Source organism: Nannobrachium achirus, assembly GCF_963921795.1.
Source record: "Nannobrachium achirus genome assembly, chromosome: 9".
NCBI classification, from domain to species: Eukaryota; Metazoa; Chordata; class Actinopteri; order Myctophiformes; family Myctophidae; genus Nannobrachium; species Nannobrachium achirus.
In genome coordinates this window covers 53,464,608-53,483,733 of record NC_137818.1, presented here as the reverse complement: position 1 = coordinate 53,483,733, position 19,126 = coordinate 53,464,608, and the positions used below count along the sequence as shown (strand labels likewise).

Here is a 19,126-nt window from a genome sequence, read left to right as displayed (position 1 = left end):
GGTGTAGTCTTTTTAAGTCTGAAAACTACAACATTACGTCATTACGACCTAGACATCTCTCCTCTGTTTTTACTTTCAGACATCTCCCCATCACCCCGTTCACTGATTGGTCGATCTTGACCAATCAGTGTGCCCCCTGGTTTCAGAGGCACTGAGGCGCGGTGATAGGACTTCACTGGGATTCTGTGACTATGATGGCCTCCACATTTTTAGGTGATAGCTTATCACCTAAAAGTTGAGGTGATAGCTCTTCACCTTGGACTCTGATTAACTAGTAACTAAAGGTTTCAAATCATTGTAGTGTAGTATATTTGCCACCGAGATGTAGTGGTCGGAGTAGAAGTAAAAGCACTGGAAATTGGAAATACTCTATCAAAGTAGTAGAAATACCTCAAAACTTTACTTAAGTACATTAAGGGACATGCTGGGCCCCTGATTCAGCCCGGGAAAAAGAGTTGGAGAGGCCCTCATTGCGCGCTATAGAGTGAGATCTCTCTCTGTAGCGCTGCTGCTACTCAAAGATTTGCCCTTTCAGATCATGACAGGTGACAAGCCAGTGGGCCAATTACATGAGTTATATTTTGTCGTTGTCGGGTGGAAACCTTGTATGCTTGTACTGTAGATCTGCTATTTTTTGAAAAATCATGATTTTTTTTTTGCAAGTCTTTCAATATATCTATTTAAAAGCGAACGCTTGTAACTCAAATATTTGCTTCTGGGTGGTCCCTGGAACAACATATTTTCAGATGGGGGTCCACAGCCAAAAACATGTAATTTTGGGGGTCCTTGACATGAAAAAGTTTGAGAAGAGCTGAAGGATTTAGAATTCGGGTCAAAGATCGGGTCAAAGATATTCAAACCGTTTGTTTTAAAAATGATTTAAAGTAGTGAAAACAGCCGATCTACAAGCACACAACGCCTCGGTGCGAGGCGTTGTGTGCTTGTAGATCTGCTGTTTTCACTACTTTTGTGCGACGGCCCTGTATGATGAAGCAGGGCTTTACTTAGCGAAAAAAAAAAATCCTAAAGGCCGGCCTGGACCGGCCGAGAATGAACCGGCCGTTCGCGAGTTGTCCCGCTATTCCCAATGGCCAGAACGTCCCTGAGTACAGTACTTGAGTAAATATACTTAGTTACTTCACACCACTGAATAAAAGAAAGTCAATAAATTCCAGGAAGAAAGGAAGGGCTTTGGCGTTGTTTACTTTTCATGAGCCTTTATTGACACACACAGACGTCACAGGAATGGCGTGTGTGCCTAATTAGTTTCACTGGTCCCCGGTCAGGCACTGTCGTCATCCATCACAAGGAGATGTCTAAGCCGCCAGGAGACCATTAAGCCATTTAGGCTATTGAAAAATAGCAGATCTACAAGCTCACAGCGCGGCACCGAGTGCCGCGCTGCGAGCTTGTACTGTAGATCTGCTATTTTTTGAAAAATCATGATTTTTTTTTTGCAAGTCTTTCAATATATCTATTTAAAAGCGAACGCTTGTAACTCAAATATTTGCTTCTGGGTGGTCCCTGGAACAACATATTTTCAGATGGGGGTCCACAGCCAAAAACATGTAATTTTGGGGGTCCTTGACATGAAAAAGTTTGAGAAGAGCTGAAGGATTTAGAATTCGGGTCAAAGATCGGGTCAAAGATATTCAAAGACTTGCACACATTTTCACGATCTACAAGCTCGCAGCGCGGCACTCGGTGCCGCGCTGTGAGCTTGTATATCTGCTATTTTTCAAAAGCTAAAGCATAAAATAATGGTTAAAGTGGTTAAAATCTAACGCGACGCGGGCGAGCTCCAGGTCTTTGAGGGTTAAGAAACGGGGAGATGTAGATGATACCGTATTGCTCTCCATCTACCAATGTCTCACATAGTAATAGCCACCATTGCGCCGTTGGCATAATAAAAGCCTGAATTATACTTTGTCGCGCGACGGTGTCGGGCGCACCCGGAAATAGCCTAATCTACAAGCCCCCCACGCGTTGTGTCTGCAACGCGCCGCAAGCTTGTAGATCGGCTGATTCTTTCAGCGTGCGACACCGGTGTACGACGGAGAATAAACTTAAGACATGAGGCTGTGATGCACATTATTGGCTTAGATGGAACTCCTATCTGCTTCATCTCAGAGCCCTCACCCATTCTCCTGCTACTAATTGGAACGATTTGTATACACAAACGCCGGTATAATATTGAAAGCCTGGGAGGAAGAGGAGAGAGCATTAACCCTGTAAGGCCCGAATTAATGTCTACTTGCAAATGTAATGTGATGTACAGTTTTTTTTGTAAGGTTTTATAGCTAAACATCATAAATCATGCTCTAATTTACATTTTGGGGATATTTTTCACAATAATAACATATGCACATGTTCTAGACATTCTAATGATCACCAAATATATATATATATATATATATATATTACAGGCATTCTACTTAAAGGGCCACTTCACCTCTGGGGCAACTAGATCTTATGTTATTGTTGTTTGGGACACGATCAACACAATCCTGAGTTATTTTTTGTGTTCAATCTGTTTTTTTAGATATTTTAGTATTTCAGCATGACTAGTGATGCATTTTGCATCATATGCTGCAGCATGATGATGCAAAATGCATCATATGAGTTTTTGTGAGGAATAGCTTCAGTGAAAAAGTGAGATGTTGTCCGTCCAGACTCTGGACTCCAGAGATCTTGACGTTGTGTGAATGTCAGCCTCTGTGGGGGGTATTTATATGCAAATATCGTGTCCAATGGCATTGTAACACTAAACAATAGGATCCAATGGTGATGTTTATGTGAAAAAAAGAACAGGAAAACAAATTATTTAAACTCTCTTTTTGATCAAAATGTGTCCAAAAAGCGACGGTAGGCCTCGCAGGGTTAAGTGCACAGTGCCACTCTCAGAGATGGAGCTAATTAATCCTCCAACTCTATCTGAGGGGAGAGATCTCTCCTCTCCATTTCCCAGCAGAGCGCGGAAGAGGGAAATATCACACGCACGCACACAGTCAAGACATAATCATTATAATGATAGACAGGGGCGTCACACCAAATTCTGGGCCCTGGGTACAAGGATTCACTGCGGGCCCCCCATGAATGTTAACTATTGAAAAATAGCAGATATACAAGCTCACAGCGCGGCACCGAGTGCCGCGCTGTGAGCTTGTAGATCTGCTATTTTTGAAAAATTGTGAAAATGTGTGCAAGAAACCCACGTTTCCATGTCAGTGATGCTCAAACTTTTTCACGTGAAGGACCCTCAAAATGATATGAATTTGGCCACGGACCCCCCATCTCAAAATATTTAGTTCCAGAGACTACCCCGGAAGCAAAATTTGAGTTACAAATGTTCGCTTAAAAAATACATATTCAAAGATTTGCACACATTTTCACGACTTTTCAAAAATAGCAGATCTACAAGCTTGCAGCGCGGCACTCGGTGCCGTGCTGTGAGCTTGTATATCTGCTATTTTTCAATAGCTAAAGTTACTAGGGCCCCTCCACCTTGGGCCCTGGTAACTCAGTCCCACTTTCCTACCCCTTGTGACGCCCCTGATGATAGAACGCAATCGCGGGCGGCTGATGATGGATATGCCGACGTTATCTGGAATACTGTAACAGAGTCTCAGGGTCTCCCGTTATACCTGGGGAACCTGGTGATGCAAGCCACACCACACCGCCACACACAGGGGTGTCCGCACCCAATTCTGGGCCCTGGGTACAAGGTTTCGCTCACGTTTTGTGCTTTAACTATTGAAAAATAGCAGATATACAAGCTCGCAGCGTGGCACCGAGTGCTGCGCTGTGAGCTTGTTTATCTGCTATTTTTGAAAAATCGAGAGAATTTGTGCAAGTCTTTGAATATTTCAAATCCTTCTAAGGTTTTTTGGTTTTTGGATGTCAGTGGTGCTTGAACCTTTTCATGTAAAGGACCCCCAAAATGATATGCATTTGGCCACGGACCTCCATCTCAAAATATTTAGCTCCAAGGACCCCCCCACCCCCCCCAACCCCCCCAGAAGCAAAATTTGAGTTACAAATATTCGCTTAAAAATATACATATATTCAAAGATTTGCGCACATTTTCACGACTTTTCAAAAATAGCAGATCTACAAGCTCGCAGCGCAGCACTGTGAGCTTGTATATCTGCTATTTTTCAATAGCTAAAGCAGAAAATAATTAAGGCCCCCCACCACCTTGGGCCCTAGTAACTCAGTCCCACTTCCCCCACCCCCTTGTGACGCCCCTGGCCACACACACACACACCAAACACTCAACCCCCAGAGAGAGAGAGAGGGAGAGCTGCAGTGCAGAGCCAGCCAGCCGCCAGGAGAGTGATGCCGTTTGCATTATTATTACTCTAGCCAACCCGTTTCATGTTGGAGCTCATTTATCAGGGGCATGAGCAGAATAAATACCCAGGTACGTGTGTGTGGCACCTCGGTGTGGGCAAGTCAAAACCTCAGAGGCACGCCGTTATTCATGTCCATGCAAAAGTAGACTCTTGAGAAGTAACGTGTCATTGGTTCGACCTCCCTTTGGTTAGACCACCTAAACCTCTTGTGTATTTACTAAACACTAAAGTTTAACTACTTGTGAACTCTGTTTCATAAAAAAAAAAAAAAAATTAAAAAGCGGATCTACATCTGTGAGCTTGTAGATCTTAATATCATCGTTGTCGGGTGGAAACCTTGTATGTCCAAAACCATTTTTTGTATTTATAATTTTTAAAATGATTTAAACTAGTGAAAACAGCCGATCTACAAGCACACAACGCCTCGCGGTGCGAGGCGTTGTGTGCTTGTAGATCTGCTGTTTTCACTACTTTTGTGCGACGGCCTTGTATGATGAAGGGCTTTGCTTTGCGAAAACATTAACAAATTTGAAACTTGGAGATACGAGGTTTCTTCCCGACAGTGACAATATGTTTTATTTATTTGTGGGAAAACTAAATTAAAATAGATTTTAAATAGTTGGAATAATAATGAGTGGTTATCAAAAAAGATACACCTGGACGTGTATCATCACACAGCAGTAGCTTCATCACCAGCAGTCCATCAGGGACACATGGAGCAAAATAAAATCTCAAGACTGAACATTTTTCTATGACCAAGTCCTAATGTGTGATTTGTGAAACAAAAAGGAGCAACTCACACTAGCGCTGATTCATAAACAATGAACACAATATGTAAGATCATAATGTTTTAGTAATATTGTTCCTGCAGTTATACAGTATACATGCTTATTGTCGGTATCAGCCAGAGCACGTCTGCCACCTCAGCAATCCATCAGCTCCCAGGACTTACCGCATGACTAGTCACACCAAAGCCGTGCTACTCATACGCTGGGTTAGTGTGCCCAGGGAATCGAAACCCACGACCGGGTAGCTCAGTCGGTAGAGAAGACGCCTTTCGACGGCAAGGACACTAGAGGCTTTAACCTTTGCTTTTATATGAAATATCCCAGACTATTAAACACATTTGGTGCCAAATTGTACTCCCTACTTCCTCCTCCCGTTTTCGGCATGATCGCGATCGTGAAATGCATGTTTGACTCCCAGAACAACTCTATCTTTCAAACATGGCAGCCATGTTTGTTTACATTTGAAGAAAACACTGTAGCCACTATCTCTTGAATGCCGGAACGGATTTCCAAGCAGATTTTTGTGTTTGAAAGCTGTGAATGGCGTGCATACGCGGGGTGCACGATCCATGCATGACCCGTGCATAACCCGTGCACCATCGTGCACATTAAAAGGTAATAAAATGGTGGCAATTGAAGACGTTAGTCGATTTTAATCCTGGCAGCAAGCAGGTTAAGATCTTATGGAAGATCCTTCTGAACATATTGCTAGTTTGACCACAACAAATGCTTCAATCTTAACTCTCCTACTGCCAGATTATTTATTTATTTATTGGGTCTGGTGCCATCAAAAAGCGGCTTACCTTTGCGACGTTATAGTAGATAGACAGACATTTATTTTTTTTATTTTTTTTATTTTTTTTTATTGTGCAATAGTGCACTTTGGTCTGCCAGGCAGCAGAGGGCGGCGTCATGCGAGAATGAATGTGAATTTGCCTGTTATGTGTTGAAGAAGAAGAAGACCAGTCACTGGCCACAGAGCCTTACAGCCAGAGGAAATCAACAAGGAAGTGAATTGTTCTCCGTTGATGTAACGCATAATGGATTTTTTACACCATCACCGCGGAAAATGTGTTTACAGTAAGCGGCCGCGCGACACCTCATCAGCTTACAGTCATCAGACGAACGAACCGAACGAGCGCCGTATTGGCATCGAGGTTCTGTAAAAAATGGGGCGAACGTTAACGTTCAAAGCGTGGGGAGAGTTAACACTCAAATACCTGGAACGGGCCGAGTCGCATTAGATTTGAACCACTTTAACCATTATTTTGTGCTTTAACTACTGAAAAATAGCAGATATACAAGCTCACAGCGCTGCGAGCTTGTAGATCTGCTATTTTTGAGAAATTGTGAAAATGAGTGCGAGTCTTTGAATATCTTTGACCCGACTTCTAAATCCTTCCTCTAAATCAGTGGCTCTCAAACTTTTTCATGTCAAGGACCACAAAAATTACATTTATTTGGCCACGGACTCTCATCTCAAAATATGTTGTTCCACCCCAGAAGCAAATATTTGAGTTACAAATGTTCGCATTTAAATAGATATATTCAATGACTTGCAAAAATCTTGATTTTTCAAAAATATCAGATCTACAAGCTCGCAGCGCGGCACTCGGTGCCGCGCTGTGAGCTTGTAGATCTGCTATTTTTCAATAGTTAAAGCATTCAATAATTCTAGACCTAAATTTAAACGTACCTCTCTGTAGGTCCTCAGGTCGCCGGCTATCTCGTAGAACACCGTGACCACTCCTGCGTCTCTGGCCACGGCCGCGCCGCTTTTGGGATCCACCTGGAGCACGGAGCTGGCTGAGGAGCTCCACACCCCGGGGACACCTAGCAGGATGGATGCATGATTAACTCTGCTTCTGCAATGTTTGTTTGTGCCGTAGTTTTGCTCCCCAATGCCTCATTACACCCCATCAATGATACGCTTACTGTAAGTACAGTTCAGAGGAGTTCTTCCCTGAGGAAACGGGAACACTAACATTCACAATGCACGATATTACCTGGTTTCCTCAAAGCAGAGATCACCCTTCAAGAAAAACATTCGGTATTGCTCTTTTAGTTTTGAGTAAATGTGTCAACGGTGTTGGGCTCTAATATGCTACTTAATGTTATTACTTACTTGAAATAAGCTTAGTCTTTTCATGGATCTCCTTTTAGTAGACCTTGTACCAGTGAACTGTACCGTCATGAAACTGTACATTTTCCTATGCAAAACTTCTAATAAAGCCTTCAATCAATCAATCAATCATGTACGCAGTAGTAAAGTATGGCGTAGTGTAACTTATTACAGCTGCCTAAACAGTAATATTATTACATATTACTGATCCAAGTAACTGTGTTACTTGTTACAAGGAACGTGATTTGTTTTTGCTTCTGACAGAGATAAAAATCTCTCTGTCTATGAGCCGTCTGTGTCCAGCAGTCATCTGCAAATCCATGTAACAGCACATTTAAGTTAGCAGAAGGTTATCACATGTGCAAAAAGAAGAGATTTGCGAGTTATCAACACAATGGTAGAGGATGTTAGCTTGTAGATCTGTTATTTTTAAGCATGCGCCATGATGCACTTGCAGGTCTGGGGTCTGACGCAGGTTCACCCTGTTTTCCTCTGTGCGTGGCTCAAAAACTAAGCCATGTACACATGATGCATACTTTCAGCACTTGGAAGAATTCAGTGATGTAAAGTAACTAAGTACATGTACTTAAGTACAATTTTGAGATATTTGTACTTTACTTGAGTATTTACAATTTCCAATACTTTTACTTCTACTACATTATATCTCAGAAGCAAATATTGTACTTTTACTCCACTACAATTATTTGAAAACTTTAAACTAGTTACTTTGTAGATTTAGATTATTATCACAAAACATACATTAACCACTTCAGCCACCACATTTCGGCCATTTGAAAATAGCCGAACTACAAGCTCACAATGTGTCGCATCGCAACGCATTGTGAGCTTGTAGATCAGCCATTTTCAAAAGATTTGAAAACTTGTGAAACGGAAAATTCTGCATAACGAGTACTTTCCACTTTTGGTAACTTGGGAGTACATTTTGATATAAACACCTTTGTACTTTGAATTCCAGACTTCTACTTGTAATGGAGTATTTTCGACATTGCAGTACGTTTGTTTTAGTACTTTTTCCAACACTTGGTAGTATAATGGTCTCACCTTCGGGGCCGACGAGGTGGGCGCTGAAGCAGACCACGTCTCCCACCACCAGCCGGTGGGCGTCCTGCGGGTGGATGGCGTGCTGGACGGGCAGGGGGAGGTAGTCTGCCACGCCCGCCTGCTGGGGGTCCCACACCGCCAGGAGGGTGAGGCCCACGTTCACCGTCCTCACCGTCAGCGTGTCGTTGCCGGGACCCCTGCCCACCTGCACCAGGTCATCCCTGGATAGGAGGGACCACCCAGAACACAACACAACACAGTGATCAGTCAGATAACTCCCAAATAGGTTTAGACCAGTGGTTCTCAAGCCCACTTTTATGGGTCCCTTAATATTTGCTTCCTACATTTTGGTTTTAACTGTTATTTCAAAACATAAAAGAAACATTCCCAAAAAAGCACAGATTGTCATGAATTTAAAAAAATCAAAAAATCAATGATTCTTTCATAAAGAAATAAAGTGAAATCTAAGTCATTCCATAAATTAGAAAACAAATGTTTAAGTAGTGAAAATAGCCGTGCTTGTAGATCTGCTGTTTTCACTAGTTTTGGTACCGGGCCAACATCTAATCTCTCTTTGGGTCATGAGCTAAAAAGTTTGGGAACCACTGGTTTAGACCAATAATAGCTTGAGAACATCCCATCCCAACTACTAATTGAAGCCTGATGGGCCCGAGTCGCATGGACAGGGTCTCACAGCATATGGTTGGTTCTACAGACTCCAACTTTCGCACACGGATAGCTTAGATCTTTGCCTACGTTCTTAGCTACTTCCCCTGACATTAATGTACTTGCATGATGTACAGGGTTGTACAAAACATATCTGTTTTAAATCACACTAACATCACACTGACACGCATGGACTTAGTCCTACTGATGTCGTCAGTGTTCTCCATGTATGGGCATACGTCAATTCACTCCACCCTACTGTATGTGGGACCCAGCTGCCTATCCCTTGTTTCATTAACCCATCAAGACCTGAAAAACACCTTAAAATGTCTTCTAAATCTTAATGGTTTTCTGAGAAAACACATTTTTCTTTAGCTGTGGTGCTCAAAGTTTTTAATGTCAAGGACCCCTAGAATTATATGTATTTGACCAAGGACCCCCCACATCGAAATATTTAGCTACAATGACCAAAGATTTGAGTTAAAAATGTTCGCTTCAAAAGAATATATATTCACAGATTTGCACACATTTTCAGGGTTTGTCAAAAATGGCAGATCTACATGCTCAAAGCGTGGCACCGTTATTTTCACTATTTTGGAAAGGTATGGAAAGTATTTGCCTATAATGACAAGCCCAAAATACTGTAGGTTGGAGAGGTTGAAAGTGCTTATTATATATCGACGCTGTCGAGTGGAAACCTCGTATCTCCAAGTTTCAAATGTGTACGTTCTTTCGTAAAGTAAAGCCCTGCTTCGTCATACAAGGCCGTCGCACAAAAGTAGTGAAAACAGCCGATCTACAAGCACACAACGCCTCGCGGTGCGAGGCGTTGTGTGCTTGTAGATCGGCTGTTTTCACTAGTTTAAATCATTTTTAAAATGATAGACACAAAACAAACGGTTTTGGACATACAAGGTTTCCACCCGACAATGACGATACACATTATAATATCACTGTTATTGTTGCATTTGTCACTGTACATCACAGCATTTCCTGATCACCTTCCTACCCTCTTTATCTACAGCTACCAGTCACCACACTGAGACACTAATTAGCTTTCTCCTCCACTGGGAAGGCTTCCAGGACCCTGTGAGTCCCTCACACTCAGACCAGACCATTAGCCAGCCCTTCATTTGGATACTTTCCCACCCTCAAATTATCTGTCAGCATCTGGACGAGGAAGGTAATGGAATCCATTTGAGGGAGTCCCCTCAACAGTGGCTGCATTCATTTAACTCGCTCAGGTGGAAACGACTCCATTCGAGGTGATGAGGATAAATGAAGTACCGATTCTACACTTTTTTCTTTTTTGGCGCATTCATTCTTTTGTGTCAGACGGTCTACTCTGCACTAACTGGCTGAGCCACCAGGCACTCCCACCACTACTGCACTTTTATGGAAACGCCTAGTTATATAGTACATATACAGAATAGGGATGGGACGATATGGAAATTTCATATCACGATTATTGTGACAAAAGAAATCGCGATTTACGATATTATTGCGATAATCAAAATCTATTGTCCTGGGGCGGAACATTTGCCAAAGAATTGCTGATCTACAAGCTGGCGACACGTTGTGAGCTCGTAGATCGGCTATTTCTGGCAAAAACGTCTGACAGAGTGAAAAAAAGACTGTATCAAGTATATATTATAAGTACATTTTACCAATTATAGAGGGTTTAAGTGGTACCGGATATGCAGCTCTGCAAATAAAAGGTGAATTGATCCCAGTGCATGACGGAGGACGATATCACGATAAATTAAATCTCCATGATACGATTATCGCGAGTGTTTTTTATCATTGTTCTGCCCTCGCTATGCGTGTAGCCATCCTTGCAGAGCTAGGCAGACAGTTAACATCAGATAGCCAAAAAGAAAGGACCAGGAGGAGACTGATTTCCATTTGAAGGCAAAGTCTTTGTTTTGGGGTTTTTCTTTTCTTTTCCTTTCCTTCTTTTAATATATCTTTAAATTGTAGAACTGAAACGACATGAAATACACAAACCATAAATTTGTTACAATGTGTACGGAAATGAGTTCCACTGTAAATACTGTAAATACTTTTTAACAGTGCTTTTAAATGGGCTACATTAATTAAACTAACTTGCCAACATGAACTGCAGCTAAACCTTCACACAGCTGCCATGAAATGAAACTAGCATATATTTAAACCAAAAGAAAAGACCAGTTAAGAGCAGCTTTAAACATGGACTTAATTAAAGTACATAAGAAATGCAGTTTTTTGCACAGAACACTGTAATTCCGTTTTTAAAGGGCACTTTAACATCAGTATTCTAAGTGGCATGAATTGAAAATCCGAAAATAATAATATTAAATCACCTCCAAAATACACAGGTAAAGACATGACTAGAAGAGACAATACAGCATTATGACTTTATACTGTTAGCTCAGAGCAGAATAGCATAGGCTAACATGGCACACAGTAGGTTTGCAGCCTTTAGGTAAACAAGCTAACAGGCTAGATTGACATGCTGAGCCACATGACTGGGGCTGAATAGCAACAAACATGACGTTTTTTACCAAAGAGAATACACAGTTTGGCTCTCAAAAGGGGAGCTAGCAATCATTTTGCATCATTACTGAGATACTGAAACACAAGAACAGTACTTACAGACTTATATTCGACCAGACTTTTCAACTAGAAGAGAGAGCTGCACATAGCTGTTGCATGCTCAAACCAGGAAGTGAGTTTGGGAGAAATACTGGAGTGTGTATAATAAGAAAGCCACCCTTAGGGGGCACTGTTTAACAGGTCACTATTTAGCAGAGCTCAAAGAGCTGCACACTCCCCGCCTGGTATTACATACCACTATTAACATTTTAGGGGACCTTAAAGACAAGGCTAAGAGTCATTTGAATTACTTCAACAGTCCACTCAAAGTGTTTAGCTTGACTGTCTTTAAGGAGGACTCATCCTCCTTCCATTTTCTGCGTTGCTGGCGTGTCAAGCGTGAAGGCTGCTTCTGGAGAGGATTCCTTTTCTTCCATCTGTAGGAACTTTCGGCCGGAGAACCAGTTTGTGTTCTTTACGATTGCAGGTACAAGTCTCTTGCTATGGTCAGCTGGATTACGTTCAGTTGCGATATAGTGCCGCTGTTCTGGGCGACTGGCCTTGAGTATACGGGTGAAAGGTTTGTTTTCATTTGACACTTGAAAGGTGAAGCAGTCTGTTTGGAGATTCCACAGCAGACCAAGACTTTGCCCCAGAGTGTCAGTTCCCAGGTCAAGATCCTTTGGAGTGTTGGCGAGATCTTCTGCAGGGAATGATGCCATGACTGTGGCACTGTTTGAAGTGCTTGAAGGAGCAGGTTCTGTGTGATTGTTATTGAAGATGTCTTTCATGAACTCAGTGAAGTGCTGTCTCGTGGCTGGCTTTTTATCCAGGGTGCGTCTCAGGGAGGTGAGTCGTTTTGAGGTTTTTGCATAGTTGGGAAGACTGCGTTGTGGGATGTGAAAGGATAGCGGTTTCACCCAACTATTGGTCTCATCGATAGAGACCTCTTGATCCATGATAGCGAGGAAGGCTTGATCTTCAATTGGCTGGCCTGGCTTGTCGTCGTTGTCAGGAGTCCGGTTAAAGACAGTGCTCCCGAGAGCTGAAGACTCCTTGTCGCTCTGAAGAGATGGAGTTTGTGCTGACACGTCAACTCTTTCTTTGTCTTGGAATCTGCTTGGACAGGGGCTGAGAATGGAGTTTTGTCTATTGAGCAATACATTTGTTTTGTAAGTACTCATGGTGCTAGGCTTGTCGTCCTTCCCTGGACAAACATCCCCCACAATTACCCATCCCAGGTCCAGTCTTTGTGCGAAGGGATCGTTTTCTTTTCCATTGTGTTGCTGCCGCACTTTATGGACTCTTAGGATATCCCTCCCTAAGAGGATCAGGATCTGGGCGTCGGGGTTGAGTGGAGGTATCTTGTCTGCTACTGGCCTCAGATGATCATGATGGAGTGCTACTTCTGGAGTGGGGATTTCAGACCTGTCGTCTGGGATCCTATCACACTCGACGAGTGTAGGAAGAGTGAGCTGTACCTGTCCATCCATAGACTCAACAACAAAGTTTGTCGCTCTCCTTCCAGAAGTCTCCACAACACCTGAGCAGGTCTTTAAGATGTAGGGGACTTCACCTCCTTTTACGTCAAAGAGTTCAAAGAAGTCTGATCGTGCCAGTGATCGGTTACTTTGATCGTCTAAAACGGCATACATAGGAACTGCCCGTTCAGGCTGTTCAGCTGGATACACTGAAACTAAGCATATTTTTGAGCACGACCTTCCACTTGCAGCTCCTGCACAGACCTCAGTGCATTTTGAGTTAACCTCTGGATTCTCAGGAAGGTCTTGCTCCCCGCCTTGCTCTGCTGCAGTCTCTAGGCTAGCAGAGGTCCATGGTGCTGGGCCAGGATGTAGCGCAGATATGTGCCTGTCGCTGTTGCATTCTGTGCACTTGATGACAGTTTCGCAATCCTTTGCTATGTGCAGGATTGAAGAGCAGCACTTAAAGCAGATGTTTTTCTCCCTCAGGTAAGTTTTGCGCTCTTCCAGTGGTTTCATTCTGAAACTACGGCACTTTTTCAGAGGGTGCGGCATGTTGTGCACTGGGCAGATATTACCTGGATCCTCAGGCTTTCTCTCCGGTGCACTCGAAAGAGTAGCTGCAACTTCAGCTGAGACCTCTGTCTTTCTTACTGATATAGGTGTCTTGGGGGGATTCAGGGGCTTGTCTGCTTTGATTTGTGTGTTGTAAGAGAAGATGAAGCTTGGATCGTTTGCTGTTTTAGCCTGGCTGCGAACAAACTGGGAGAAGAAGTGGAAGGGGGGGAAAGGGACGCGCCACTCTTCTTTGTACCGTGATCCCTGGCTGACCCACCTCTCTTGTATGCCGTATGGGAGTTTTTCAACAATTGGATTAACTCCACGTGGTGTGTCGAGGATTGCCAAACCTGGTAGCTGCCCTCCTGATTTTGCGTATTCAACTTCAAGTAGGAGGTCTCCGAGCTGCTGTAACATCTGGTTGTCTCTATAAGAGATCTTTGGGAAGTCTTCTATTCTCTTGAACAGAGCGTGTTCGATGACTTCTGGCGATCCATAACTTTCTTCGAGCCGCTGCCAGACCATGTTAAGACCTGCAGTCGTATTATGGATATGTGCTGCTCGCATCCTTCTGGCAAGCTCTGTTGACTGAGGACCGAGCCACTTTGTCAGGAGATCAAACTCCTCTCTTGAGTCCAGGTCCAGCTCTTTAACAACTGCAAGGAACGTTGATCGCCATGCCCAATAATTTTCAGGCTGGTCATCAAACTTGAGAAGGCCAGAGGTGATCATCTCCCGACGCATCAGGTACTTGGCTACATCTGGCATGGGTGACATCTGACCATAGGTGCTAAGAGGTGTCCACTGCATACTGTTGAATTGTTCAGCATTGCTTTTACTGGCTCCTGCAGGGTAAGGCGTGGCTGGATTGTTGTTATTACTGTCTCTTGGAGTGTAGTGTGTGGCTGGAACGTTGTTATGGTCTCTTGCAGTGTAGTGCGTAGCTGGAACACTGTTACCATCTCTTGCGGTGTAATGTGATGCTGGAACACTGTTAGTAGGTGCAGTATTGTGCACATCTGGATCATTGTTAGTAGGTTCAAGTCCTTGTGGTAGTGTCAATGACCCTGAGTCTGCAGCGGCTTCACTGTCATTTCCATTAGCGTGTTTAAGTATGTATTCAGACGTTCTTTGGGCGGATGGGAGTGGTCTGAACTGGAGTTCAAGTTCACCTTGTGACCCAAAGCCTTCATTTTCCTCCATAGCTTCAAAAACGGCTGCCTCGGCTGAAGCAGCTGCTGCATCTTTTTCCAGTTTCAGAACGTGCATCTTTGCTTGAACTTGAGCCTGTTCTATCATCATTTTCGCCTCCATTTCAGCGTAAGCAGCTTGTGTGCGTGCCACTTCTGCCTTTGCTCGTGCTCTGAGTGCATCAACGCTTGCTGACGACGATCGGGTGTGTCTTGAGGCATTGGAGCCTGAGTGCCGTGACCGCACCTCTGCCTTGTCGTCGGTGTGTTGCTGATGCATCTTTGCACTGATGAGTGTGACACTGATGAGTGACTGAAGAAGGAAGCTGAATGCAGTATGCAAGTAAGTTGTTTTCTAGAAGATGAATCCGTCGTGAAGTCTTTCTACTGTTCTGCCCTCGCTATGCGTGTAGCCATCCTTGCAGAGCTAGGCAGACAGTTAACATCAGATAGCCAAAAAGAAAGGACCAGGAGGAGACTGATTTCCATTTGAAGGCAAAGTCTTTGTTTTGGGGTTTTTCTTTTCTTTTCCTTTCCTTCTTTTAACTTTTTCGCCGCCGTTGACGGTGAGGATTGTCATTGAAAGGGTTAATACCATGGCGCCATTGACGGTGAGGACTGTGAATCTTACTGTATATACAGTAAAGATATTATTACTTACTTAATGTCGCTCCGGTCCCGCTCGCATCGGTAATGTCGGCGATTTGTTTACAACGCACGTTGGGCGTGCACGCGAAGTGAAGCTCCTCAATGTTAAGTCAATGGCGAGGCCCATAAAGAAACTTCATTTAAACAAAATAGCCATTTTGAGACATTTTGCAGCAGATCTAAATGTAAACAAGGCAAAAGGCAGGGCGCAGCCATCTTCATCTTCTTGTCGCACACTGTCATGTGACTAGATGACGTAATCGTTGCCGTCAAGTGATAATCCAAAAAAACAAAAACAACCCCCTTCCGGCCCTTCAAAATAATAGCGGCGGCCGACGGAGGAAACGACGTGGCGCCGAGGCACCAAGCAACCTTCAGATTAAGAGGCAGCAGATGTGTTAATATATCTTTAAATTGTAGAACTGAAACGACATGAAATACACAAACCATAAATTTGTTACAATGTGTACGGAAATGAGTTCCACTGTAAATACTGTAAATACTTTTTAACAGTGCTTTTAAATGGGCTACATTAATTAAACTAACTTGCCAACATGAACTGCAGCTAAACCTTCACACAGCTGCCATGAAATGAAACTAGCATATATTTAAACCAAAAGAAAAGACCAGTTAAGAGCAGCTTTAAACATGGACTTAATTAAAGTACATAAGAAATGCAGTTTTTTGCACAGAACACTGTAATTCCGTTTTTAAAGGGCACTTTAACATCAGTATTCTAAGTGGCATGAATTGAAAATCCGAAAATAATAATATTAAATCACCTCCAAAATACACAGGTAAAGACATGACTAGAAGAGACAATACAGCATTATGACTTTATACTGTTAGCTCAGAGCAGAATAGCATAGGCTAACATGGCACACAGTAGGTTTGCAGCCTTTAGGTAAACAAGCTAACAGGCTAGATTGACATGCTGAGCCACATGACTGGGGCTGAATAGCAACAAACATGACGTTTTTTACCAAAGAGAATACACAGTTTGGCTCTCAAAAGGGGAGCTAGCAATCATTTTGCATCATTACTGAGATACTGAAACACAAGAACAGTACTTACAGACTTATATTCGACCAGACTTTTCAACTAGAAGAGAGAGCTGCACATAGCTGTTGCATGCTCAAACCAGGAAGTGAGTTTGGGAGAAATACTGGAGTGTGTATAATAAGAAAGCCACCCTTAGGGGGCACTGTTTAACAGGTCACTATTTAGCAGAGCTCAAAGAGCTGCACAATCATGATAAACGATAATATAGCTTATCGTCCCATCACTAATACAGAACACACACATTCTTTAGGTAAGGCATTATATGCCGTATCGTGGTTGTGGTTAACTCAAGATGTTTTTTTTTTACCGATTCATAATCTGCATCGGGGATACTGCACACACACACACACACACACACACACACACACACACACACACACACACACACACACACACACACACACACACACACACACACACACACACACACACACACACACACACACACACACACACACACACAAATCAAAAAGTCCAAACTGAAGTGTGAAACAACTTAACGTGTATGCTTTTGCTGGTGAATTTGGGAAATCTTTTCTTAAGCCTTTTGTCATTTGATTGCATTTAGCCACATCACCAGAGGACTCTCTATGGTCCAGGGAATGCATTCAATGGTTGGTTGTGCCAGAAATGTCTTCAATTAACTCATTCCCCGCCTCCCCCGATAGTCCCGAGAAAATCCCAATGTCGTTCCCCGCCAGGCCCGATAGTCCCGAGAATTTGCTTTTATATAATGTAATGTTTAATTACATTCTTCCACAGCCCGTCACAAAGTCTGAGCCTTTTATCTTAAAGGGAACCTAAAATATCACACATCAAAGTAAGTGTGTTTGAAAAAAATACTGTAATAATGTATAAATTGCAATACAAATGTATAAATCTCCCCATAACCCACAGTGAACTGGCAAAAGACGCATTTGAGCTCAAAAGGCTGGCTGCCGGAAAAAAAAAGAGAAGAAAAAAAAGTGTGAGAACAGCTGTGTGTGTGTGTGTGTGTGTGTGTGTGTGTGTGTGTGTGTGTTTCCCTCCAGGACCACTATATCTCTGTTTCAGTGGTCCCTGTTGGACCCCCTGATGGTGTTCAGTCCCATAAAAAAACAGTGCTATCAGTGAGATCTGCCTCTCTCTCTCTCTCTCTCTCTCAAGACACAAAACACACAATTATCGCCAATTCGCCATATAAATGCTTCTAAAACGTACCTGATAATGATGATGGTTGATTTGAATCCACACCCTGGGTTATAATCCATATATCCAGGCTATAATATTAGTTTTGTAATGGTATTTAGTCCACAAACAAGCCATGATCGCCTTTGCAAAGGTGGGGGTCCCTGGTCGCCTTTCTAACGGAACCAATAAGGGGTCCGCGGGTCCAACGCTTCGCCGACCTCCCAGAGCAGTGCGGAGTTACATAACATTGTAAAATCAATCAATAAGCCGATCATTTGTTACATAAAGTTCACATGATCCAGTTGCAGGGACAAGTGGTCCCTGTCGATGGGGTCTCACAAAGGGGGTCCCCTGGTCTCCAGCCAACACTTAGGGAACCAGGTGGGCGTGGGGGTCCCTGGCCCACGCTCCACCAAAACAAGCATCAACTACAGCCAACAAGCGATCGATCAACTACAGCCTCGCCTCGTTAGCAAACTGCGTCTGCCCTGCTCTAGCCAGGGCAGTGCAGAGGATTTTTTAGGGGCAGGGGGAGACATTTTCTAACATGTGCTAGAATGTGAAAATAGCAGATCTACAAGCTCTACAAGCTCTCAAAGTGTCGCAGAGCGACGTGTTGAGAGATTGCTGATCACCTTGTTGAACAAATGTCATAGCAATCCATTCTAGAGGTGTATTCTAGAAGTGTTATTGCGACCGTCAGGGAGCAGTTTACTATGAAAACCTCCACCGGCCGTCCGTCGGTCGGTCACACGTCACACGTCACACGTCACACCTTTGCCCTGCTCATATCTCCGCATCAGTATATAGGGCTTGTTTGTTTATTGTATGACATCACGCCACATCATCAGCTGTGGACTCTGTGATGTCATCGTATCGCATCAGTATATAGGGCTTGTTTGTTTATTGTATGACATCACGCCACATCATCAGCTGTGGACTCTGTGATGTCATCGTATCTCCATATATGGCCATCTCCGTATATGGAGATATAAGTCGTCCATGCCCAAGTATGGGCTGGTGAGGTCAGACTTTGTGTGATGCGTAGGTTATCTCAATATATGGAGATTCAACATTCCAGGCAATGCTCTCTTCCCTGGTGAGAATTGCCCCTTTATATAGGGCTTGTTTGTGTATTGTATGACATCACGCCACATCATCAGCTGTGGACTCTGTGATGTCATCGTATCTCCATATATGGCCATCTCCGTATATGGAGATATAAGTCGTCCATGCCCAAGTATGGGCTGGTGAGGTCAGACTTTGTGTGATGCGTAGGTTATCTCCATATATGGAGATTCAACATTCCAGGTGTAACTATGGCTGCTACCCGTATGACGTGAGAGGTGGAGGTTGTGATATTTGTGGAGATAAGCGACCAACGGTCGCTTATCTCCCGATTAGGGAGTCTTACTGGTTGTAAAGACTCATGCCCCCTTTGATGTCAATG

The 19,126-nt window shown here is 43.4% G+C and overlaps 1 protein-coding gene across 1 annotated transcript in view; it reads right to left on the bottom strand.

Moving 5' to 3' along the window:
- The window catches only part of nup210 (nucleoporin 210), a 144,170-nt gene that overhangs the window by 13,719 nt on the left and 111,325 nt on the right, over positions 1-19,126 (bottom strand). Inside the window, exons 32-33 of the mRNA XM_080732510.1 lie at positions 8,328-8,548; positions 6,840-6,976 (exon numbers count right to left, since the gene is read on the bottom strand). Of these exons, the coding sequence (XP_080588636.1) occupies positions 6,840-6,976; positions 8,328-8,548 (358 nt within the window). The remainder of the gene's footprint in view (positions 1-6,839; positions 6,977-8,327; positions 8,549-19,126) is intronic.